At 44.8% G+C, this 25,942-nt stretch overlaps 2 protein-coding genes across 6 annotated transcripts in view; one reads left to right on the forward strand and one right to left on the reverse strand.

Annotated features, from left to right (window-relative positions):
* mpp7a (MAGUK p55 scaffold protein 7a) overlaps nt 1-3,779 on the reverse strand; it is a 58,399-nt gene extending 54,620 nt beyond the window's left edge. The window contains exon 1 of the mRNA XM_079291681.1: nt 3,598-3,779. The gene's annotated coding sequence lies outside the window, so the exon portion shown is untranslated. The remainder of the gene's footprint in view (nt 1-3,597) is intronic.
* Nucleotides 3,780-6,347: 2,568 nt separating this feature from the next.
* waca (WW domain containing adaptor with coiled-coil a) lies at nt 6,348-24,631 on the forward strand. Of its 5 annotated transcripts, none has more exons than XM_079292581.1 (13): nt 6,348-6,576; nt 6,752-6,782; nt 7,619-7,811; nt 14,748-14,839; nt 16,018-16,133; nt 16,257-16,372; nt 19,630-19,878; nt 21,245-21,373; nt 21,516-21,667; nt 21,808-21,992; nt 22,408-22,603; nt 22,723-22,850; nt 22,957-24,631. In XM_079292581.1, the coding sequence occupies exons 1-13, from the start codon at nt 6,536-6,538 to the stop codon at nt 23,024-23,026; spliced, it is 1,698 nt and encodes a 565-aa protein (XP_079148707.1). In that variant the 5' UTR covers nt 6,348-6,535; the 3' UTR covers nt 23,027-24,631. The 5 variants fall into 5 exon arrangements, with proteins under 5 accessions (XP_079148707.1, XP_079148708.1, XP_079148709.1 ...); XM_079292582.1 differs by having other exon boundaries at nt 21,519-21,667; XM_079292583.1 differs by having other exon boundaries at nt 21,245-21,367.
* The last annotated feature ends 1,311 nt before the right edge of the window (nt 24,632-25,942 follow it).

Below are 25,942 nucleotides of genomic sequence, written 5' to 3' on the forward strand. Positions count from 1 at the left end.
TTGGTGTAGTAATGCGAGGCGGGGGCCCTGCATGGAACCACTCATGAATAAAAGAAGATTTGACAAATAAGCTTGACGTCAGTGGAGTGAACCCACTGCCTCACCGTGTAAGGCTACACCCTTCACTGACTACTGACAAATTAGTTACAAGCCGCCACAGACTTCAAGTACGTCTCCACTCGATCGCGCGACAAGGCTACAGATGTGGCTGAATGAGAGGACCACTGTACTCTGCATCTGGAGCTTTTGCACTTCTTAATCCACGCTTCAAACAGGACCGAACCAGCATCCCGTAACAAAACACGGCACTTTCCGACCACTCCCGTCTACACCTAAATACAGTAAGACGTTATGGCTTCTCCCCGAGGGTTCGGAGCCCGACTTGCTCCCACCCCACCCCACCCACCACACCCTGTACTGCTATTAATGCTACCGCCGTTCACTCGGCACAGCTGAGCACAGCTTTGGAGCCGGGATACGACGAAGCCCGACGCAGGTGTCCGATGGCTGCCATTTGCTGGGTGGGCTCATTCTAGCGCAGCACCGCGGAAGTTCACGGGGTGCCGAAAGAAACTCTACACCTTTCTGGGGGCAGGCTGGAGGCGGGGGGTGCAAAACAACAACGGCGTTACCGCCATCGGCGATGCTCATCATCTGTGACCCCTGCCAAGTGCATCTCTCCGTCCGGGATCAGCAGGAGGCTCACAAGTCCATCGCGGACCGACTCGCAACCCGAGATTAGCGATGCGCCGTCGAGTGAGCCCAGCGATTATGCAATGGATAGCGGGACGGGTGGATAAATAGACTGGATTGAAGAATGGGTGGAAAAGACAGATGTGCGGTCCTCTGTACGCTGCTCAGTTCAACAGAAGACATAATGATGAGAAATTTGTAATTTTGGGCTATCAAAAAATAAATTGAATTGAATTGAACTAGATTAAGCTACTGTGACAGCGTGGTCGTATACATATTTCATACGATGCCAAGTTTAGCAATGGCTGGTTCACCTCAATGTGTCAGGAAACTCAACGCTTGATGAAGAGGCCCAAATCATCTGACAAACTCTAATTCCAACTCTCTGGCTGCGCTGGTCTTCTTGCTTTACTACGGTACCAGAACAGACTTTGTTGTAGTCCAGGCTGTCACAATGAGAGGAGCCACTGCTTACCACTTGTCCTTAAGACCCCAATTTAATCTATTTAGTCCCTGGTTGACATTTAAGATGAAAAAGGAAAGTAGAGGGAAAGAAACAATGGAGGTTTAAAATGACAGTTCTCTTCAGACAAGGCAATTTCCTGTTTCTCAGTGAGACGATAGGGATCCAACCTAAATCTCGGATTAAGAGTCTTAAACCACTATATCCTACCCGCCCTTAAGCCCCAAGAGAATAGCCTCGCTGCTGACAAGCAGTTATGGAGGCCAACTCTTTGGCTTTGTCGCTTGGCCATGAATTGGGCTGCTGACAGCTTTCTCATCAACACAAGCTGCGCCGCCGCGATGACAGGAAGCGTTTGTCTCAATCAGCAGGTCGCTCTGAGGAATTCTGGGAGTTGAGCATAGCATTCTTTAGTTCCCACACCTCCCTCCCGCCACCCGGTGACCGCTCCACGCCGGGAACAAAACCCCGGGAATGTGAGCTATGCGGGGAGCTCCAGCTCAGAGACACCTGTCCAGACAAACAGAGCGGAGCAAAGACTCATACGCCGGGCCTCGTCTGTGGCCGCAGCCTCCGACCCCGCCCTGACCTCGGCCCACCTGCGGTATGCTCGACACATATGGGCACTACAGCAGTGTGGGACGAAACAAGCATCTGCTTTTATGTTGCATGCACTCACACAGGTCAAGCAAGTGAAGACAACTAGGTTAGCTAACCTTTGCAGCTCTTTTGAACACTTGTGTGAGGCCTTCAATGACTCTTAAACAGTCCATTTACCAATGTGACGCGAGGGGCATAATGAAGCCTGAGCTGTTGACCTCATAAGCAATACAAGCCAGAGTAATAAACTGGACTGAAATACTCCCACCATCTTCTAAAAAAAGAAGGCCGAGGTTACTCCCAGTGAGAGCACGAGGAGCCGGCCCAAACTGCAGACAAGCCACGGAGGCTTCGGAGTTTACACAGATAAATGGCTGCTCCCTAGAGAGTCCCCTCAGTGGCATTCAAATAGCAAGCGATGTCACCGTCTTCCTGGGTCTTTTTGACAACAGAAATGAATGATGAGATGTGATGCAGACGTTGTACCTGGAAGGCAATAAGCGAGGTGACAAATTAATAAAGACATATACACTTTTAGAGGCAAGTGGGAGCTTTCTGGTTCATTGATTTTAGCTGTGAAGACGCTCCTCCAACCTTCGTTCCACAAGCGGTTTAACATCAGAGTGAACTCTTCTGTTTTTCCAGCGTCTAAACGTCGAGCGCAGCACTTTTGCCTGAATGACGACCATGTGTGTGCATCGCAGAAGAATGCAGACTCCATCTAAGGGGAACAAATGACTCAATGCAAATGAGTGGCATTTTCAAGAAATTGCTACTGACATCTTGGGTCTCTCTTTGATTTTTTTTTTTTTTTTAACCACATCAAAGAAGACATCACGGCTGTTATTAGGCACTTACACGTCAGAGTAAAGATACACAGGGGTATAAAGAGTGGGTGTAAGACAGAAACACACATGGCGTGCCCCGATCATTATCATACACAAATCTAAGTATGCAAAACACACGGCCGAGTTGGAATAGGATGATGGAAGCCGGCCAAGTGCTGAGTCTCTCAGTGGGCTGCCAGCTCCGAGGCTTGGCGCTGTCAGCCAGTGGCGCGAGCTCCGTGTCACCACACTTGACGTCGCGAGGCACAAGGGCGCTGTATCCCCCCCCCCCCCCCCCCCCAATGGCCATAATACATGACACCCTGTACTTCCTGGTGGATGTGGAAGTTTGAGAGTTGTGTGACGCGAGGAACTTTTGGTTTTGGGTTGCGTCAATTTTTGCCAACCCCTTCACTATCGTGTTTTTTTCTACTACTACTACTACTACGCTAAACTGTGCGGTAATACGAGGTGCTACTGCAGCTTCTGTACTTTACTATAACAGCGTGTCACTATAATTCCGTCACTTTACGTTAGCCCCGTGCGCTAAAGCTACAGTCACTGTCTCGCGGACACATTGCACAATAAGTCAGGTGAAATTCCATTGAAACGAATGGCACTAAAACGTTTCATTAATTATTGCTCATTTTAGGGGTATGCATAAATTCGCAGAGGGAGCGAAAGGTTCGGTTTCCTGTTAAGTCGAAAAGCATGGCGAGGCTCCCAGAGTTACTTTAATATCACGCACCGAGCTAACTTTTAGGTTAGAGAAGTTCGCTGCTAGGTTAACCTCACGTTACTTCTTTAGTAGCACACACACACCACGTCTAGTAATCCTGCTCTGTCATTATGTGAGTGCTCGTATTAAAGCTCTATCCCCCGCATTCCACATGAAGCCATGGCGGTATTCCCCACTGTTTTACTACGATAATCCCCACTGACTTTTTGTCTTCATTCGCTCGATACATTTGAAGTTTCTTTAGCAAGATACAATGTGCTGGTAACGTTACTCACTTTGCATCGGAGGTCGGAGTTGAATGGTTCCTTGCTGGTCACAATGTAACGTTACTCCAGTGGTTCCTCCGAGAACCAAACTTCTCTTGTTGTTGTATTCTCCACTTTAAAGCGCGATTTGTTCCTTTAAATCTCCTTAATTCATCCCCGCTTTCGGTCGCTTTCTGCTGAACACAACCTTTCAAAAATGTTCCGCCTCTCTCCAAGACGGATAAAGCGATCCGACAAGGCGCTGATTTGGAAACGGTTTGGTGTTTTTAGACACGCCGTTAATGGTTCAGTGTGTGACAACACAAACTGGTCTGAGATCTGCGCGGTACAGGGCATTCCCCACAGAGGCCGCCCAATCTGTTCTTTCATTGGTCAGTATTCTGTAAAGGCGTGGTCAATAGTTCGCTTCTGTGTTTCTATTGGCTTGGGGTGCTGTCAATCAACAGCTGACGCCTCCCTCATAAATTCGCTTCTCCACCGAGAAGAGAAAGCAAAACAATCCCGATTGGACAGCATCATTCTTTCAGATATAGTGTTTATAGATGTATACATATTCATAAGAAGCTGCAATTTACAGAAAGAAATACAAAACATGTGACGGTTGTGAATTGCTATTTAATTCTGAAAGATTTCAAATAAAATCTTTACAAATAATGCCAGTCGATTGCAACAAGTGTCAAATCAACACGATTGATCAATTGTATACCAGATAGCCCCTAATTTTAAACACAAGTTGTAATTTCACTCGTACATATGTTGGACTATCTATCAAGCTGTAGCCTTGTATATAGAGGGACTGAGATAATATATTGCATTGTTTATAATATAATGTTTTGTTTTTCAGTTTCTACACCCTGGACCTGAGAGAAACAATGTTTTATCCAGCTGTATTTTATTATAATCTTAATAAAGTGAACTTAAACATGCCAATCATTTTTGTTGATCAATTGTATCTCATTTAGGAGTGGTTAGCTATTGCGACTGGTTATCAGCGGGGTTTTGCTGCTTTAATATTAGAGATACAGAGAAATGTTGTTTGATACCTCCCCCTACAGGTCATCCTAAGACACAACGCAACAAGTAGTCAAAGACCAGAAAAGGGCACTTTAAGGACGTGAGTTGATTCTTCTACAACAACAAAAGTGAAAAATAAAATGTGTCTAAATATGGCTGATGTTAGATCAGTGTATCCTCAGTCACGGTCAAGTGGGTGTGATCCCACTGAGCACTGAACGAGGACACTGCCAGTACACCTCTGCTGTTGTTGACATTTACCTCCACCATTCCTCTGCATCCTTTTAATATTTGCATCACATCTAATACCTGCACTATATGTAATACCTCATATTTGTCGTATTTATATGTCAAGCACAGTGGCCTACAGGAGGGGGCAGCAAAGCATTAAAAACTTGAAATTGATCCTGAAACTGATCCTGAGAAATCTCACAGTCATAAACACATACGTGTGTGTGTGTGTGTGTGTGTGTGTGTGTGTGTGTGTGTGTGTGTGTGTGTGTGTGTGTGTGTGTGTGTGTGAACAAGTACCAGAAATGTGCCAACAATAGAAGCACCCCCTTTTGTGTTCCCCACATTAAAGTGTGTTGTGTGCCAAAATGCTGAACCGCAGCTTCTTTTGTCCTCGGCCTGGGATATGATGTGGGGCACATTGTCTGGGAACAATGGAGCCCAGCAGCCCTCTTCTGACAGATACTCACTCTGGACCATCAATACAACCTGGTCACAGCCACAACATGTGAAGAGACTGCTCTGCATGCACATGCACTGTTTCATTACAAAGGCCTGAGCGTTGACTTGCAAATGTCCCATTGTACTCCAAGGATGCTTCCCGAGGGACTAATTTGTGGCCCTCTGTAATGATTATATATTTATAAGTCTTTTATGATATCTATTTACGGTATATTTGCGGTAATTAGCCATAACTATATAATAATACTAACTATAGTATTATTTATGTAAGATGACATGTGCAGAACCTTTTTTATCACAGCTAAAGACAGTGAATACTACAATCAAAATATTAAAATAAATTATTTTGATGCTTGCGATGTCACATTACAACCACTAGATGTCAGGAGAGAACAAGTCAGTGCCTTCTGCAGGCCTTTAATGCCTTAATGGCTTTTAAAACTTTATATCTACATTGATTGAAAAATTGACGACGTAGGAATTTTATTCGAACATTTAGAAATGCAATTGTGGAAATAAAATCACAATTCATCCAAGAATACGTTAGAAATAAAAGGTTTTACAAGTTTTTGAGACTGCTCCGCTCCAGCCAGTGTGTGTCCCGGATGTTGCCATCGGAAAGGGGAGGTGGAGAATGGGGGTTGCAGTCAGGTTGCCAGGTCTGTATAATACCCACAATTGTCCATCTATTTGGTGGATATTTACTAAATACTTGATATCTTTCAAATTATTATGGGAAAATCATAATCATGACATCTGATACTCACACTAGAGTGTTTTGATACTCCATTCTTCCAATGTTTGTATTTTGTTTTTAGCAGCAGTGCTAAGATTGTATTAAAAGTAATAGTTGTAGCTGACTGGAAATCAAAATACGGACCCATATCTAAACCAACATGCAACCACACTTCATGTTGGTGACATGATAATAAGATTACGTGACACTTTTCATCGGTACAATAGACTTATAAAGGCTTTCCCATACCGGTGAGTGTCTAATATCTGGCAACCCAACGCGCAGCTCCACTGCTACGTTTTGTGAGCCGATAGAGGCTGTGTGTCTGAGTGGGAGATGGACTGAGTGAGGGCGCTCTTTCGTCCAGTGCTGCCGATAGCAGTGAAAAATACCCACAAGCTAAGTTGAAATAATTGACGATTTTAGGTCGCTGAATCAACCAGAAAAACATAGTACCGTCATCAATCTTTCACATCCCACTCCAAACACACCAACACGGCATTGATGGTAATGTATGCAAGGAAACAACCGAGACTCGGCGATGGGTAAACATCTTTTTTGACGTTACTTATTCAGATTTTCCTACGCTTTGACAATCCGCCATTTTTTTACTGAAACCAAAATAAGTGGGCTTGAATCTGTTGCAGCGCTTTCAACAATTTCTCAACACGTTGACATTTGAAGCTTCACGTTCACGACTGTTTTTCTTCACATTTGCAGGTGCGACCGAAGAGATTCTCAGCCCTATCAGGTACTTGTTACCCAACTGTAGCCCAGCTAGCCTGCTAGCAGCAAATAAGATTAAGATGGGCACTCTAGCTCAGGCTTCTGGAGAGCACAACAGGCCCCACGTCAGTGCGGAAAATAGCGTGAAAAGTAAATGGTTTTGTTAGAAATTGCCGTTTGAACGCTGCAAAGACTCCCTAACGTGGACATTGCCGGGTAAAGACAACACTGCCTCAATGTATTCGTCGAATTCGGCTGTTTTTAGAAAAGGTACGAGCGAGTTTTGTTGCAGCTCAAGCTAATGATAGCTTGTTACGATTAGCTCGCTCGCTAGCCAGTCCGATTAGGGCCTGACCGCAATCTGTCATTTTAAGGATACAGCTAGCTAAGCTCTGCAAATATCAAAGTGCTCTAAATGTATCCCACAAAACCACGTACACACGATTAAACTCAAAATATGGGTGGTACGCAGTGACAAAAGGCGAACACTTGGATGTCTGACAAAATGCTCTGTTTGCTTAATTATCAGTAATTAATAATGTGTCTGTATACATAAGTACGTTTCTACCAAGTGAGAAACGACTACAGTCACAATAGAATCACTATTTATTGATGTAGCACGAGAAAAGATTGACAGAGATGAATCTGCTGCTTTCTAATCATAAATAAACTGTTCAAATTAATAACATACACATTAAAACGTTGATGCATAAGTAATCTGAGTTAGTATTACTCTGAACAGCCAAACATAGCATTAAACGAGAATGTGACACCGGCTTGAGAGACCTCGTGATGGCGACGAAATTGGTTGTACGCCACAAAACGCTAGATTGCAGTGAGGTGTTTGATTTGTGTCTACAGGCGCTCAAATACTCGTCCAAGAGCCATCCAGGAGGGGACCACCGGCATGAGAAGATGCGAGACTCGTCCGATGTCACTCCTCCCTGCAAGATGCTCAGGAGGTCTGACAGCCCTGAAAACAAGCACATTGACAGCACAGGGCACAGCAGAGCAAAGGCTGTCCACACACACCGGGCCAGAGACCGGGACGGAGGTGAGACACGGTGCTCGTTGGGACCCAAACTGGGTTCAGATGGCAAACGAATAGCTCACTTTATAACGGCTATATTTAAATGTCGCGCAACACTGAAATTCTGCAGCTGTGAGATTTATTTATTGTGTTTAACTTCAGACATCGGCACAGCCTGCTTGGTGCTTATTTATGTTTTGAAGTAGTCTGTATTCCAGCTGTTGTAGTTTGGGATCGATCGAGCGTAACGTAGATGAACTTCTGGAGCAACGGAATGAATTTCAATTTTGATCAGGAAGCACTTTATCTTAAACAGTCGACCGATCTGCTGTTGATTTGTGATTTCTGTAACCGAAACCACCGCAAAACTAGATGTTTTGTTCATGCGTTTGAATCTACTGCATCGAGGTGAATATTAACACCACACACTGGGCAAACATCCAGCCTTTTGAAGGAAACATCCTGTAATGGGTGTCTTTTCGTCTTGTTTAGGGTTCATATACGGTTTCACTGACTGTGTCGGAAGTACGGTACTTATTTTAAGGTTTGAGTGATGCAAAGTGGAGACTTCTATAAGGGGGACAGTTTCAAATCTTATTGCATCGTTGGTTTGTTGTGGTTTTTATTTTTTTTAATTTCCAAGATGACATCAACACAAGGATACAGAACCTTCCAACGTTTCTCACTATTTGATTAAATGGCGGACAAACTGTGTGAGCCATGCGTGCGGTGTAATTTTAGTGTGTCTGAAGCGAAGCATTGTTGTGGTGCGGGGCTCAATCTTGGTTTAACATGAGAGCATTGGGTTGAGCTGCTACAGTTGAGTTTACACACAACGTTGTGTGCAGCTGTGAGATATTGGTGAAACAAGCGTCGGGCTAATGTTGAACTGTAGATCAAGAGTTGAAAATATGAGCCTGAGGAACACAGACAAACATTCAGGGATGTTTGTACAGATTTTACGTGACACAATGTTGCATTTTAGTTTGAGATTACTGTCTACTATACTATATTATAGGCTGTTAAAAAACTAGCAAAGAAAGAGCTTTCGTTATTTCAGTCTTCTTTTATTATTATATCAAACAGTTTTTTGGGTGCTTAGACAGCATCAAACTAGGTTTCTAATACCTGCCTGACATGTCATCCCACTGCAGGTCAGGTCGGAGTATTATTAATCAAATTAAATTTGGGTTTTAATGTATCGTGATCAAACTAGCAAATTGGCAAAACGCACACGGACTACATTGGACGACTGCCCTTTTCAGCTTTTCAGCTATATTACATGAAAGAAAAAATGTGTCCTCTACCAAGATTTAACGTCTGATTTCAAAGTTGAGTTTAGTCACAGATGTGTACAGATGAGTCCCTGATCCAGACCAGCATCCGCATATTATTTAAACTGGTAGTTTTCAAAGCTTTTGAAAGGACCTGGGTATTAGATCAGTACCTTTATACGCACAACAGGTCAAATGGCCGTCTGTTATGTTGCTTGTAGTGGAGAACAAACAATTATCAAGCACGGCGGAGCATTTTAGCATCTTCTAGTTTGTTGTTTTCGGGTTTCCGGCCCACAACTGAACTGTTACGGTCGAGTCTCACCGCTGTCATCGGCCCGGAGCGTTTCAGATGTGACTGTCACAAATACACACCGATAAAAGCACCATTAATATGCCTGAGGATTTCTCAAAGAAGGCCAATTTGTTTTTTATTGCATTGGAAACTGATCTTCAGAAAATCTACATTTGAGTGTATATTTTTTGCAGCAAATCGAATTGTTTACATGATGATCAAAATAGTTTCGTTGTAATTAATTTAATACTTAACTTCTTTCTCTCCAGGGCTTGTATAAAAGTGACAAAGTAGGCCATGAATATGATTAATGAGTTTACAGTTAGTGACAATCTCTCCTCGTCATAGTGGATGTCGGTTTATTCCGTCTTTTGCTGGTTCCACTCGTTTTCTACCGGTTTCTCCGCAGCACATTTTGTTTGTTTCGGAGAATAACACGACAAACAGCTCGTTGAGCATAAACGCCTTTTGTGCAGTCTGTACGATGGGCAGCAGGGGAAACTACTACGCTGGGCAGTGAGAGGGAAATCCCTCTCTCGACAACCGCATCAGGCACACGCCAGCACTGCCATACAGACGGTAGCAGTAAGCTAGCTGTCGTGTGCTGATCAGAGCAAATGAGAAAGACATAGCTGCTTCTCTCGAGGATGGACATGTATTGACTGAGGCAAATGGGACGGTGGTGTCTTCTGATGCGTTGAGGTGCGTCAAGATGCTGCCTGTGTGTGTGTGTGTGTGTGTGGGGGGGGGGGGGGGGCTTACATGGGAAACAATGGATGTGGATCCTTTTGACGCACGTCATGCGTTGCCAACGTGCGCTGCCCTTTAGAGCTCCGTTTCCTGTTGTCTCTGTGCATACTGAGTCGTGTGTGTGTGGGGGGTGTATAAGGGATGAGTCAGAAGCCGTTAGGAAAGCCAAACCATGGAAGCTCATTAGGTGGTGCTGTAATATCAGCTACAGGTGAGTTATCGATAGGTTGTTTGCTTAAAGGAAAATACCGTCTGTGTTTTCTACTGATGGGGGTGGATCATGTTTTCTTCATGATTCTGCTGCAGCCATGGTGACGTTGAAATGGTGGCATGGTGCCAGAGAGGGCCGTAGAGGTGCGCCGATCGATCGGCTGTCGATTTAGAGGTGCAACGGATCGTAAAGCTCCCGGTTCAGATCGGATCAGCACAAAAGGAAAAAAGGGAGCAAATGTAACCTTTAGAGATCTGTGATCATATCTTTTTTGCCGCTGATACTAATTGCTGATGATTTGATGAATGTCGTTTGTTTTAATTATTTTTTTCACCGTCTCAAAAATAATTTCAACCGCTCTGAAGTCTGTGTAAACCATAAAAAAATCTAAATGTTTTACTGCAGCCTCAGCCCGACGATCTACAAAAAGTTCCCAAATCTTTACAATACAGCTAAACAATTAGCTGAGCGAATAGCTTTCATTTATTATCCTGTTGTTATGATCAAACTCCGCATCACTCACGTTAGCTGCAGTGGGCGAGGATGGACGGCTGCTCCACAAACAGAAGAACACTGATCATTTCTACAGATTGATGTTCTGCTTGTTGGCCAGATGTTGTGATAAACTGCTGGTGTTTCCTCCCTTACTTGTGAGGGTTTTATTGCAACAGTTATTGGCATTTAGTGGCGTAAACTGTAGCCGAACATTCCATCGTTTTGTTCTCTCTGCCATGATGTGTGTCTCACGCTGTACTCATCCGGAGACGGAGAGGAGTTTTGTTCCACTGAGATCTCACTCAGTAACTTCTAAAGTACCGATAGCAGAACCGCTAACTCCGGACTTTATCGATACTCCAGGTATTTACTGTCTTATCGGGTATCGGGGGGGGGGGGGGGGGCATCCCTAGTCAGTTATAGTTTTTTTTTTTTTTTATTCATTAAAACACACAATTCAAATGATTAGGAAATAAAAGATTGTATTTTCATTGATTAAAACAAATCATGTGTTGGTAGTTTTAATGACTTATTATATGCTGCTTCATCTCTAATATCGAGTTATGTTGTCGTGAAAACATCTTCAAACATCTATTTATTCACCAGTTTCTCACCAACACTACATTTTACGAGATAACATGTGGACTCATAACGTTATATTTTACCTTCACCCAATACTCATTTTCACTGAACAGAGCCTGAACGCATCATAATGTAAACAAACGGAACCTTTGTCCTCGTGTCAAATCTAAACACGGATTGGTTGTTTACAATGTAACATTATCAGATCGGCGTGTAGAAAAGCATAAATGATGTCCTGATCACATACTTTTCTGAATATTGGCGGATAACAATCGTCTTAACGTCCCACTGTAATGGTTAACGTTAAACTGTTAGTAATCTGCGGTTCTTGCGTGTGCCGAACCGTGAAGGAGGATCTGTACTGATCGCGGATCAACGGTGGTCTGTTACACCACTACTGTCGATGGAAACCGGCCCGAATGCAATTTTTTGTTTTGCCAGTCACTTTTACTCTAACCAGCTCGTCTACCGACAGTCCTGCTTGTAACGGAGCTAACGCTATCAGCGGTTGCAATGACTTTCACTATGGTGCGTTCAAGGTTTACTCAGTTAAAAATGAGTTTTGGACAAAGGCAAATTCTACAGCCATCATGATTTGTTCATATATAATCTTGTAACGTGTAGGTTTTGGTGAGAAATCCAGTTGTTTGAATGAGCAACATTAAATAAGGAAAAGGGAGATCAGTGCAGCTCCTGTGAAATGATTGGGAATTTTAACAACCAGTCCTGTCTGGATGACAGAGTGAGAGCAGTGGTAGAGTTCATACATGTCTGCCTAATACATGAATTACTTATGTTCCTCAAGCCAGAATATCTGAGTAACTAAAGATGTCCCTGTCATCCATGTGGTCTCCAGTGTTACTGGATCCCAATAATTTGATTAAAGTGTAATTTAAATGGATGTGAAAAGCCTTTTTCACTTTGAGTCCATGAACCTGTTGAGTCTCTTACTGATTCTTCTCGCTTTTTTCATGTGATCCGAGAGAAATGTCGTAAACATTCAGGTAGCAGGCTTCTTATTTTCGCCGGTCAAAATGACGAACCGCACCGGCAGCAGATTAATATCCGCTGTTGCTGGTTCCAGTTCTGTTTCGGCTAAATTGAGACTTTTGGCTGTTGTGTTGATTGATCTCTGTTGGTGTGTGTACTCTGCGAAAGATCGGTTCTGAGCGATGAGACGCATCGCTGTTTAGCACCACTGTGCGATAGCGAGTGTGTTTGTAGCTCAACAGGCGCAATAGAGTGGCGACTCTCCACTCGAGGAATTACTTAGTTCATCACATCACAGCCATTTCTCTACAGCCCGAGAGAAGGAAGCGACTCAACTGCCAAAATGAGGCGGCAGCAAGCGAGTTGTGGGCTTTACAAAGATGACCAAAATCAGCTGTGTGGGTTTTAATTCTGTCTTCAGTAGTAGTAGACATGTGTTGCACGTTTTGTGACGGTTGGCCCAACGCTTGTTCACTTTTGTCAAGTTTTGTGCTGAGCTTCGTCCTTTTGATGCCATTTTTTTAATTCATTTGTCAATATCCAAAAAACCAGACATAAGATCTTAAGCTTTTGTTAAAGCTTGGGGCGTTGCCTTTTGAAAAATCACATTTTTGTTGGTTATTAACGGCGCCACCATGAGGTAATACCTCTTCAGAAGCATCATTTCCAGTTATTAGTCCAAGTGTTGTGTTTCTACCTCATTCCATCTCACAGGAATTTGAGCCGAAGCGGCACATGTGAGAAGCTTAACAAATAACAACAACAAACCGGCACACACTTAGAAGGGTTCTAGTTCGAGGTAGAACCTGAATAAGGATCTCCAGTATTTTAAGCAGTGCTTACCACCTCCCTAAACCAATTTACTGGGACGAACCCTGTGTTGATGCAACGGAGTCGACGGAAAGAGGAACGTCATTGTGGATCATTGTGGATTGTGGATTGGGCGTGACTTGAACAGCCTCTCTTTGAACGCATTTCTGAAGTTCAAATACACAACACCCATTAATGTCTGACCCTGGGGGTTAGGGTTAGTAAAGAGGAACAAGATATAACGGCGGCACCTGTTGAACCAGCAGACGACGAGATCAAAGGTCAGTCTGAAACAGAGCGCAGCACTGTCTAAGCACTGACTTTGGGTCAGGCCTGTCTAGCTTCAAAATGAGAAAAATATGTCTTTTTCAGCCACTTCAGTTTTTCATATTGACACAGAAATGTTCCTTTTTGTGTTTCCATAATAACCAGTGAGCTGTATGTTTTTCGTTGCCCAGCTGCAGGTAAAATGTGTAGATTTTGCTCTTTTGGTTTACGCCACAGGTTGATGCCGGTCCTGTTCTTGCATCCTCCATAACCTTCTGCTGCATGTAAAGAAACCTCGTCATTGGCGGTGTTTTCAGATCGGAAACGCCAGGAAGGCAGCGTAGTACAGGCGCAGATCTTTAAATCATTTAAAGTAATGCAGTAGCACTTATGGACTTGTGAAAATAGATCTTGGTTCATCTACACTGCAGAGTTTTCCATAAGAAAGAAATGCTGCAGCACTATGCTCTTTTGTTGCCTTTCCAAATAGGCTGCCAGATTTATATAAAAAATGTTTTGTTTTCAGTCCAAAATGGTGGCCGTGTCATTGTGAGACTCTGCAGATAACAGATTTAGAGCTTTGGTCACGGTGCCAGAAATATATGACTCCCACAATGTGACTGCTGCTACTACCCACATTTACAAACCACCAAATCCCAACACCACATCAAATTAACCAGAGTACTCAGCCAGGCTACGTAATGCTCCGACTTTACGATCCTCCTCTGTCGAGGTTTCCATCCATAAAAGTGCCAGTACTGTGACCGACGCTTGTTTATTGTTGTGCAACATTTGTATGAGAGCGGTGCAGACGGATGAGGTTGTAGCTCAACTACTCATCAGGCGTTCACTGCACCATCTTGTCTGTTGTCGCTGACCGGGAACCTGCTTCTGTGTGTCGTTAGCGCTCGTCATAGTGTGGTGTTGCTAACGGGTTACAGCTAAAAATCGCTCAGGCGGTTCTCGCGCTTGTGAACTTTAGCTCCTTATTATTTGCATCAATTTACAAACGCTGTATTCTGCGTGCACTCGATTGTGACCCCTGAACTGTGACTGTTTTAAAGTTAAACGTTTCTGTGAAATTGTTTTGTTAATCGTTGTTACTGAGCATATGACTAAAAGTTATTGGGCATTGGATGTTTGACACCTGTGTTTCTGGGCACAGTCGACCTCTGTGTCGACCTCGGCTGGTGTGTGCATGTTGTTGGTGTTGTTGTCCTCAGCCAGGCTATTGTTGTTTTGGTCTGTTACTGACGGGGACTTTCCCTCTTGTGTTTTTGTTGCAGGGACCAGTTATTCTCCACAAGAAAACTCTCACAACCACAGTTCCCTTCATAGCTCCAACTCACATTCTAACCCCAGCAAGACCTCAGACACAGTAAGTGCCTCTACCTCAGCACGGGGCTGTATGATGATGATGATGATGATGATGATGATGGACTAAAGAGAATTCTAGTGACTGCTGTCCTGTAGTTTCACAGCTTTGATAATTTTGTTGTGTACTCTTGCTGTAAAGGGTGGAAATATTAAAGCACTACTACGATAACAATGATGAGATCTTGGAAATGTATAATATTTTATATTGTCAAATGAAAACTGGGCTCAGGGATGAATTCAAACATTTAATGGCAGAAAAACGATAAGCTTTTCATTTCCTCTAATAACCAAAATGTTTGGAAGATTTTTGCTGATTTAGTTTCCCGTCCTTTTAATGTTCGTTCTTTACATGCTTGTGCCAAAAGTCACAATCAAATCATTTTTGTTTTCCTCTCACCCTCACTTGCTCAATTATATCTGGAAGAGACAGTAATCCCATTTGATAGGGCCGTGTATTAGCAAGCACCTCGCGATGCAATACGTACCGCGAAACACAGGTCACGATACGATATATTGCGATACGATACATAATACTTTTTTATGAAAATTTATAAATAGAGTTGAAAACCTGTAGAGCTCTCCGTAAATCCAGGGATTTACACAATCCATCATGTGGCGAGTCGGGATCACATAGCTCTGCAGTATACCGCCGCTTTCTTGTGAGACGCCATGTTGTGATTTTGGCTGGGTCATGTGACAGGAAATAGGCAGCGACATCTAGCGTTACACAAGCGGAGGAGGAGGTAGTGTGACACACATTACAGGGATTCAAGGCAGTTTAAAGGACATTTTAAATCCGTTTGAAACAGGATGTGTATTATCGTTTAAAAAATGATCGCGATAGTAAGCTATATCGATGTTTAAACAATGATAAATAAAGCAATGTTACTTTGTTGTGCATTACAATATTCAACAACACAATGAAGGACTGCATTACAGTTTAAAATGGAAACCGAATGCAAGGAAATGAGCACAAAATGCCCAAATATAATGAATGTATTTAACTGTTTCACGGTGCATCTCTGAGATCAGCCCCGGCGCTGACGACGCGTCTGTGGATCGCTCTTGTACATTTCATTACAAGCTCTTGCATCACCTCCCCTCTGCACACTCGCACACAATTGTTGTTGTTGTTGTCCGTCTGGCCTCATGTTCCTAAAGATCTGCTCCTCTTCTCAGCCTTACGAACCCGGTGACGACTGGTCAGAGCACATCAGCTCGTCTGGAAAGAAATACTACTACAACTGCAGGACGGAGGTGTCCCAGTGGGAGAAGCCCAAAGAGTGGTTGGAGAGGTATGCTCAAACCTCTCGATTGGACATGCATTTTATTATTCTTTTATTGTGAATGAGTGTCACATAAAGGTTGGATACACGGCTGATACCCGTTTGCATGCACGCTCGTATCTTGTGTCTCAGAGAGCAGAGGCAAAAAGAGGCAACAAAGAATGCGGTTGTCAACAGTTTCCCCAAAGACAGAGACTACAGAAGGGAGGCCATGCACGCATCGGCAGCCCCCGGCTTCACCGGAGCAAGTAAGTGTTCAACAGCACGTGTTGAGAATAAATCTCATGTTGAGGAGAAAACTCAGGTGAACAGACTTAGGTCGAGGCGTTTAGCTCAATTCAAGCAATAAGGTTTATTTGTGACAGAAGTATTATGTCCAGCAGTTAAACGTGCACGGACCTAAAAAGTTCACTCTGTAGGAGTGAATGAAAAGCTAAAAGGCGCTTAGACAGAGTGCGCATGCGTTCATATATTAGGTCCTCCTTTTGGAGCCTATTGGTCAAAGCAATAGTAGGAGGCGGATTTGTTTCTAGCATTCAAATGGCCTGATGGAGCACTGAGCATCTCCGCCCACACTGGCTCACGTCCGGGATCCGCCTTCTCTGGAACGTCAGTGTGAGATGTTGATTCAGCAGCATATTGTTATGTTCGGCCAACTAGATAAGCTAGGCGCTAGATATGCAAGGGCGCCTCTTTCTATCTCTAAGATGGAGCAGGCAGTTGAGACTGGTTCTCTGTAAGACTATGTGACATTTAACTGGGGCAAAAGCTATCCTTCAGAGTTCTAGTAATTTCCACTTTGTTCAGGCGAGTGCGAGAGTGCCCCACCTGGCGTTTTTGACCTTCGTGTACTAGAACTCACATATCCGCGTATAAGCTGTGTTTAACATTGAATGAATGTATATTTTTATTTACACACGCAGTCTGCTACGACTGGTTTTAGTGAATGGTGTGTCTTTATATTTAGTGTTTCCATCTTGGTCTCCATCATCGTGCCTGAAAGCCGAGCAATGCCTCACATTGCCGTTGCTGGTTGGTCGATGATGACCGTTGTTGGGCTGATCTACGGCTGATGAACGCTAACGAACTGCTTACCAAAAGACTGAGACTACAAATGGCTGAAGGACGCACGCTGATGTGGCTTTGAGGCAACGTGCTGCTGTGGCTTTGAGGCAACGTGCTGCTGTGCCCTCAAACTAATCTGTTGATAACCTTTGATTGAACCAGGGTGCACCGAAAACCATTTCCTTCTAGTTGGTGTTGGTTGACTAAAAAATAATTTAGTGTAAAATGTAGAAAGATTCGAATGGATCTTCTGCCGGTAAAATATCTAGTTGTTCTCGTTAAGATAACTATTAGCATCGTCTTTTTGTGGCTAGAGTCTCGACCAAAATGCCTCTGAACACAATTACCGTAGTTTGACATACAACCAATGAGAGCAACAAAACAAGTGATGTAAAGATCTCAGCGGTGTACAGCGTGCAGAGATGAGCTGAGATGGTACAGCGTATCTGTGCGTCTGTTAGCGGTTTCATCGGCTCGTCGGGTCTCTCGTTGCTGGAAGTCTGTCCAAAGCGGAGGCGGATTGAATTCATCTGCCAGAGCAAATAAAACATGAGCTCCCAGGGCCGTCTGGTTCCCAGGCGAAGTGTCTTTGCCTTTTCTCATGCAAACTGCATCACCAATTAGCACGACAACAGTTTCTGTTTCGGTACAGTTCAGTTTTTACGCAGGATTGCATGGGACGTCTACTCACGCCATTCTAATCGTAGTCTGCACGTGGTCCAGACCTCGGTATGTGCTTTGTCAACACAGCAAAAAGTTTCATATTTACTGGTGAACAGCGTTCCGTTCCTGTGATGTTTTGTGCGCCCCTAACCCAGAGAGGAGTGTGCTACATCAGCGCTGGTGGGCGCATGTTGTTTTAAGGTCCAGGTGAGACGATGAAATCCGGTCGAGGAAGTCCAGTTGGGGTGAATGATTGTGTTTAATCTGACACCGGAACCCATCATAACTGTTTGTAATTCAGACAGGATTACAGCTGTGGAGAGCTGTCGCAGTGCAAACTCTTTTTATCTCTCCATGGACCTTGTGATCGCCTGTTGGTACTCTGTTAAAAGTTACCAGGAATGTGCGCTTTCATGACGCAGCGTTCGGCCAAATGAGGTTGCATTGCAAAAAAAAACATCACAGGGTTCTTGACCCTGCGTTGGCGCTGAGCTGACCCAATTCTAATAAAGAGAAGGGTGTGTTATTTCACGCAGGTCCTAGTCTGTCTGAATGCAGCCTCAAGGCCTCGGTCATGGCTGCTGTGAAGTCAGAACCAATGCGCGCCAACGTTTGACCACATATGAAGCTGGAAAAGTAAACTGGACTCTCGTTTGGTGTACTGGATTCCTGATCCATTGTCCTCTTCTTGTTCAGTGGTTGCACACAGTTTTATCTTTTTTAATGACTTTCATATTGTTCACCCAACAAGCAACGGTGTGCTTCTCGCTGTCAGCAGGCTGCCACCATGTTCTCTATTTTGCGTGACTCGTAGACTCCTAATTGCAGGATGTAAAGAAGTTAGGGCTGCAACGGATCACGAACCGCATTGTTCGGAACGTACCGCGGGTTTTGAGTCACGGATCGGATCATTTTTCGGATCTGCTTTCCATTTATTCATTAAAGAATTACAAGAACACTTAAAGCAAAGAACTTTGGGCTATAGTCTTGCACGAAAACCACAATATTTAAGATGTTTTTTTTTTTTCAAAAAGATGAGAATATCTACATTATCTGGGGAAAGGGTAGCGCCAGGTTTGTGTCTGACTCTCACAGAGGGGGCGTGTCTGCCGCACCGGACTTTAAATCTCCACTCCTCCGTGATAAGTGAGTCAGTCTTTTCCTTTTCAATAGATGTGGTAATAGCTTTAGCCCGGTCTGATTCTACCACAAACGGTTTCTTAAATGCCACGATGATACGTTGTTGTTGTTGTTGTGCCTTGGGCCCCGCCGCTCACAGACCAGGATGGTGGCGCTTCAGATGTGTGGACATGCCCGATGTATTGCCGTTGTATGTCTTTCTCGTTGAACAACACGTACATATCGTTTTGTCCACCACCCTCATCCCATCATTATAAGTTACGGGGAAACCAAACATGTGACTTAAAAGACGCCGGGGGCTTCTGAAGTTCCTCCGCTCGCCGTGACTTCCACCGTTAAATGCTTTTAACCGGCGCCGTTCACGTGAACACACTACTGCTTTATGTCTGTTCACTGCAACTCTGCGTCGATATTTAGAGACGTATTACCTGAAAACGTATGAGCGGCAGTAAAACTTTACTTCACAATATGATGATAAAACTGTAAAAAAAAAAGGAAATGCAATTAATGTGCTATTCACATGTGTGCTGACCATAAACCTTTGAGAATGCTTGTTGGTGAGCCAGATGTCTGTTAGAGCCTGTTGGTGGAGTTGCTTTGTGAGACTCTCTGTTGACGGAGTGACTCCTCTCTGCAGAGTCGGCCCAGGCGGAGAAGCCTGCAGCGTCCCTCGCCTCCCAGTCATCGTGCTCCGGCTCGGGGAGCTTGAACCAGTCATCGGGGCCGCCCGGCTCGTCGGCCTCCACGGTGCCCGTGTCCCCGGTGCTGCAGTCCCCCACCCCCACGTTCCTCCAGGACCCCACCCTGCTTCGCCAGCTTCTCCCAGCACTTCAGACCGCCCTGCAGCTCAACAACGCCAGCGTGGACATGGCGAAAATTAACGAAGGTAAGAGGAACCGTGGGGAGACGCGCACACGGTCCACTGCGTGTCTGCGTAGCGCTAGCTGCAGTGGCTGTGTGTCAAGGAGCTTCTGTAACTATATGCTGCACTGGCCTCAGCTGCTGGTCTGACTTCACTGTGTCTCAGTAGGCTTTGACGTGAAATGATAAACTTTCCTCCAAGGGAGTCGACGGGGATGCACGCATTGATTTTCAGCCTTCAATTGTGCAAACAGACTAACGTGTCAACACCACTGTGAGGACGATGGGAGTTGCGGTGGTCAATACCCTTTCCTGTGGGTTTTGAGCCCAGTATTATTGGGTCCTATCTAACTTGACTTCCCCATTGCACTAGGACTTGAACAGAGAATGTCTCATGGTCGGTGTACTCCTGACATTTGACTTATTTGTACAACCATGTCGCAGGGCTAAAGTGTGCAGATTTGTTCCAGTCAGCGAGCGGCGACACACAACGGTTGTAAATATGGAGATAAAAACGGACACTTTCAGATGGTCTGTCCTAGAAGGCAGCTACTGAGGGAGGGGCTACAAATGAATCCCACTAGTACTACTAGTGGGATTCACTACTACTTCCAATAATCCCAGTGTCGGGGTGACGTGAGGTTTCAGATGCCGTTTTACCGTCCGACAAGCACTTCTGTTGGAGTACACGATGAATGGCTGGCCCAACAGTCGGTGTGGTGCCAGCACTGAGTGGAAAACTTGGCTGACATTGTGGGGGGGGGGGGGGGGGGGGGGGGGGGGGGGCATCAGTTCACCTCTGCAGCTGAAGTTCTGACTCCACTATGAAAACGCTGTGTGGCTAGATGATTTGTGTTGATTTGGTCAGTGCTGGTTGCCGGTATTTGTTCGCACATCAGCAAAGACGACATATTGGCTCTGAGGTGAAGTGTGAACAAAACCTAAAAATGATAACATGCTCACTTCCAACCCATGTTGTGCACAATGAATGTTGCATAATTGTCATAAACATGAAGATGTTCAAATGGATTCAAGGATCATTTATTGTCATTACGTAACTCAGCGATGCACAACGAAATGCAACACGGGAAGAACACATGACCAACAAAACGATCGTCGATGTTGATGAAGTATTAATGGCACATGACAGAAAACAAAGACAAAAACAACAACAAATTGAACCAAAAAAAATGTAGCGAAATTCATGTTAGCTACCGGGTTCAACTTGTTTCACCCCAGCCTGTTCAAGCTAAATGGCATCGCTACTGAACATGTGTACACAGGAGACATTTCTGTCAAACTCACCGCCCTGCAGCGGAGTAACCGTTCAAGCAGCAGGACTCTATACCGTCCGTGCAGGTGTGCTAACTGTGCGTGTGTCTGTCTCCTAGTTCTCACCGCTGCTGTCACACAAGCGTCATTACAGTCGATGCTCCACAAGATCCTCACCGCTGGACCGTCGGCTTTCAACATCACTACTATCCTCTCTCAAGCCGCTCAGCTGTCCAACCAAGGTAAAGGTCCGTACCACCGCTGTGTGAGATAGTCTGTGAGTGCGTGCGTTGTCTGCTTCGGGAACCTTCTGTTTCCTGTGAGTTAGATGCTTTACGATGAGGGCGATCCTTCAGATTGTCTCATCTCTTTGTTTGTGTGTCCGTCCAGCAGCTCAGCAGTCGAACCATTCGCCCATGTCGTTAACATCGGACGCCTCGTCGCCCAGGTCTTACGTGTCCCCGAGGATCAGCACACCACAGACCAACGCTGGTCCCCACAAACCCCTCCTCAGCACGCAGCCCGTCATCTCACAGGCGAAAGTAAGACCGGCCGAGTGAACGAAAGAGGCTCTGATGAATATCCAGACAGAATATTTCTATCCTTACTATCCACAAGCTTGTATCTTGATTCCTGTGGAGAAGGTCCCGTCTTGATGTGTGGTGTGTGTCTTACTGTCTAGGTGAGCACGCAAGCAGGGAAGCAGGCCTCCCATCCCCATCCTCATCCCCATCCTCATCCCCATCCTCATCCCCATCCTCATCCCCATCCTCATCCCCCACCCACGTCCCAACAGTCCCTCTCCAGCGACAAGCAGCACAGTCAGGACGCCACCACGGCCTCCCCGCGCACCGTCCAGCGCCACGGGTAGGTACCGACGCACGAGAAGGGAGCTCCTGGCTGTAGATTGTCCTCAATGTGTGGTGCTGTGGCACCACCTGCTGTCCATCGAAGGAACAATGAAAAAAAGAGTTTCTCTGCTTAGCTTTGGTAGAGGCAGACACACGTACAGAGCTGTTGACACAAATATTCAATGAGAAGAATATTTGTTCTTCTGACTTAGTTTCTCTCTGCCACATTTGGATAAGACTGTTGTACAAGTTTCCTCTTTCCTTACTAACACTGAGCAGCTGTACTGAGAGCCTTGATCAAATAGAGACATTAAGAGACCTGTGTTAGGTGATCACAGCATTGGAAGAAGGGATGTTTGGTTTTTCATATTTCTGCTCCGTTTCTTCCTCAACATAACGTCTCACGCTTCCTCCACCTGTGTCGATTTCAGCAGTCACAGGAGTCCCTCCCCAGGTCCCAACCACATCTCCTCCTCCAGCAGCAATGCCCCCCACTCTGCCTCCGCTCCCCCCTCCGCCTCAGCAGCACGGCCCTCCTGCTCCTTCACCCCCACCCTCGCCACCCACTTCGATGAGAATCTCATCAAACACGTGCAGGGCTGGCCCGCCGAACACGCCGAGAAGCAGGTTTGTACCACCGATGCGTTCCCCTTATTTATTTATTTCTTTTTTGGGGGGGGGGGGCGATTTAAGTTATTCACAGCAACACCCTTAACACAAATGGTGTGTGTTTGCGCTTCATCAAGGCATCGAGACTACGTGAAGAGGCTTACACCATGGGGAGCATCTGTATGTCTGAGAACTGCACTGAGCTCAAAAACCTGCGCTCCTTGGTCCGAGTCTGTGAAATACAAGCGACATTGCGTGAGCAGAGGTGAGAATCTGTTTTTAGTCCCCGGGGGGAGGGGGGCGCATCTGTTGACTTAAGTAAAAAAAAAAAAAATCTACAATAACAATTGTTTTCTTTGTCTCTCCCGCAGGATATTGTTTCTGAGACAGCAAATCAAAGAACTTGAAAAGTTGAAGAATCAGAATTCCTTCATGGTCTGAGAACTTGTGGTTGCGAGTTGAAGCGAGAGTTTGGAGGGAGGGTGAGGGAGTTTAAAAAGGGGGAGGGGCGGATAATACCCATTGCACATAGGTGGAAGCTGGAGGGAGAGCGGTTGTTCGGTTCCCTCTGGAGTCTTAACAGGCGCAAGAGCTGCTGCACTCGGGTCCGCTTCGGAGCGCTGGGCTGGGAGAACCAAGAGGGAGACCCGAAGATGGGGGAGGGGGGGGGGGGGGGCTTTACAAGACTCTGGTTTTGTAAACATCCCCACGGCGGTGGATTCAAAAAATGTAGATTCCTTGTAGATGTTATTATCTATGTTGTACATACGTTTTGTAGATTGAAGCCATGGAAAGCCATGCCTATCAAAGCTTTTGACATCCAAACTAATCGACGCCTAGGCGGCTACATTCATTAGCGAGCCTCTCCTTCACGTTAACTCATCTGCGATTTAAAAGCTTCTTTCATTTTTGTCAATTCATGGATCATTGAACCATTGAGCATGCGCGACCTGCACGTCAGCGGAGGAGGATTTTCCAAATCAGTGAATAATACACACACACACACGCGCGCACACACACAAGCGCCGAGCATTAAAAAGCAGAACGCGCCGGCTCACGATGTAGTTTCTGTCCTCCTGAAATATCGGTGAACTTCTCTGATCTACTCTTTGTCTAGACTCTCTGGGTGAACTGTAACCTGTACTCGGGCTCAGTAACCCCCCCCCCCAGGTCTATCATGACTGCTCGCAACGGTTCAGTGATCTACTTGCAGCTTCTGGTAGCCCTGCATGTCCCAGTCTAGGAAAAAAAAAAAAAAAAAAAAGCAGTGCCTGGTGGTGTGGTGGAGTGAGTGATTTAAAAAAACTATTTAAAAACGTGAGATGTGATTGCGTGCTGCATTGGACCCCACCACACACACACACACACACACGCACGCGCACACCGAGGCATCAACACTTCACACCCTCCTTTGTAGTGTTTTCTTTGTGTTCCAACAGTTTGTGTCTCTCCCCCCCCCCCTCCCCCCCCACACCACTGGTTCATTCCTTTTGTACAGTCGCTAACTTACAGTGGAGTTTGTTTTTGTTCTTTAGAAGAGGACGCAGAATATAAAGGTTTTATTTATAAAGAGTCGTAGTGGCGAGCGGTGAAATCCCCATCATTTGCAGTTTAGGAGTGGAGCTCCGGGTTTAGGGGGGGTCACAAGAGGTCACAAGGTGAAATGTGAAATGTATGTATTGTAATAAAGATGTTGAACTAAAGCAAGCGCTGGTTATTTTTCTTGGGTGTGTTGAAGTTTGGTTGATACGCTAGTGCCTTGTTGCAAGTCTTAAGTCTCACAGCCTCACTCCACACTTCCACATTTCATCCCGTTGGACCGGTGAGGATGAGCATGTCGTGCACGGGGGGGGGGGGGGGGGACACACTTTTGTTCCCCACTGTTGAAGAGCAGGGTCCTAAGCTGCAAGGGCCTGTTTATATTGTTTTGTTTCTTCTCCACCGTACTATCGAGTCTATAACTGAACCGCCCCACACATTCAGTAAAGGTGACCACATCATTGCTTTGTATATTGTTTCCTGAAGTATATTGACAAATGAAAATAAAATATGCCTCTCCAGGGCCATGTTGTTCTTGGGTTTTTGATGGTTGTTAAGAGATCTGATGGTTATGAGTATCTGAAGGTGGACTGTGACATTAACAAACCAGAGGATGGATGCTACGCTCATGTGATGACGCAGCATGAGTTAACCAGTAGTGAGCGTGCACCAACATGCAATAAAAGCATGCACGCAGCGCCACTACATCTTTACTTAGATACATAGTTGTTTGCTGCTGTATTAATGCTCTGATCACCATATATAGAGAACCTTAAACTTCTGTCATATATAGAATGTTGTGATATTCGATCATACGCTGTGATGTATGATCTAATCGGATGCGGCTGTTTTCATGTGTGTATACGATATTTTATTTCATTTCTACACACTGAGCCAAAGCGGTTAATGTGCTTTATACTTTATACTTGCATTTCCCCTCTCAGGCTCCAGGTCACGTGTCGTACCATTTTCTACCAGCAGGGGGCGGCAGCTGCTTCATGCGCTTGTCCCTGACAATGAGACAGAATAACGTTCACACAGAGCTTTCAAACAGTTGAAAGTCATGTGAGCAAATTAACTTGTCTGTAGACCGTAAAACTTCCATTTCTATGTTTTTTTTGTGAATCACATAGACTTTAAATGAACGAGGCACAACAAACAGGATAGGATGACTTTGCATGTGACTAGACGAGTATAGTGTTATTTATCACATCTGTATTCGCAGCTATAAAAATGGAAACTTTTTTTCTTATTGCAACATTTTGAGTGATCATCTCTAACGATTTATACATTTGTATAGGCGCCTGTGTCATTTTTCTTTACATTTTGGGTTTCCAAGAGCGTCATACTTTGTTGCATTGACAGAACGATGAGCCAAAACGTACAGCTGAGTTAGTGCTGGGAAACAAACTAGCAGTGGTGTATAAAGTAGCCAAAAGCCATGCTTGAGTAAAAGTAAAGATACCTTACTGGAAAATGACTCCAGTAAAAGTCACCTATTAGAATACTACTTGAGTAAAAGTCTTAAAGTATCTGATATTTATTGTACTTAAGTATTGAAAGTAAAAGTACAAGTAAATGCTGTTAATAAAAAAGCAAAGGGTCAGAATTTTGAGAATTATGAAGTTTATTCTTTTAAGTGCTGAGGCACCATGACCAAGGACATGAGCTGTGTTGACAATAATTGGGTTGGCACAAATATATTGTACATACGTATACTTTTGCATCTACTATGAACTTATCATAATTCTCCAAAAAGCAATATGACACTATGAAGGAGTTGTAACAGTGCGTTTATAAGTCTGCTCATTAGACTAG

This window comes from Melanostigma gelatinosum (genome assembly GCF_949748355.1).
Source record: "Melanostigma gelatinosum genome assembly, chromosome: 20".
In the NCBI taxonomy this organism is placed as follows: Eukaryota; Metazoa; Chordata; class Actinopteri; order Perciformes; family Zoarcidae; genus Melanostigma; species Melanostigma gelatinosum.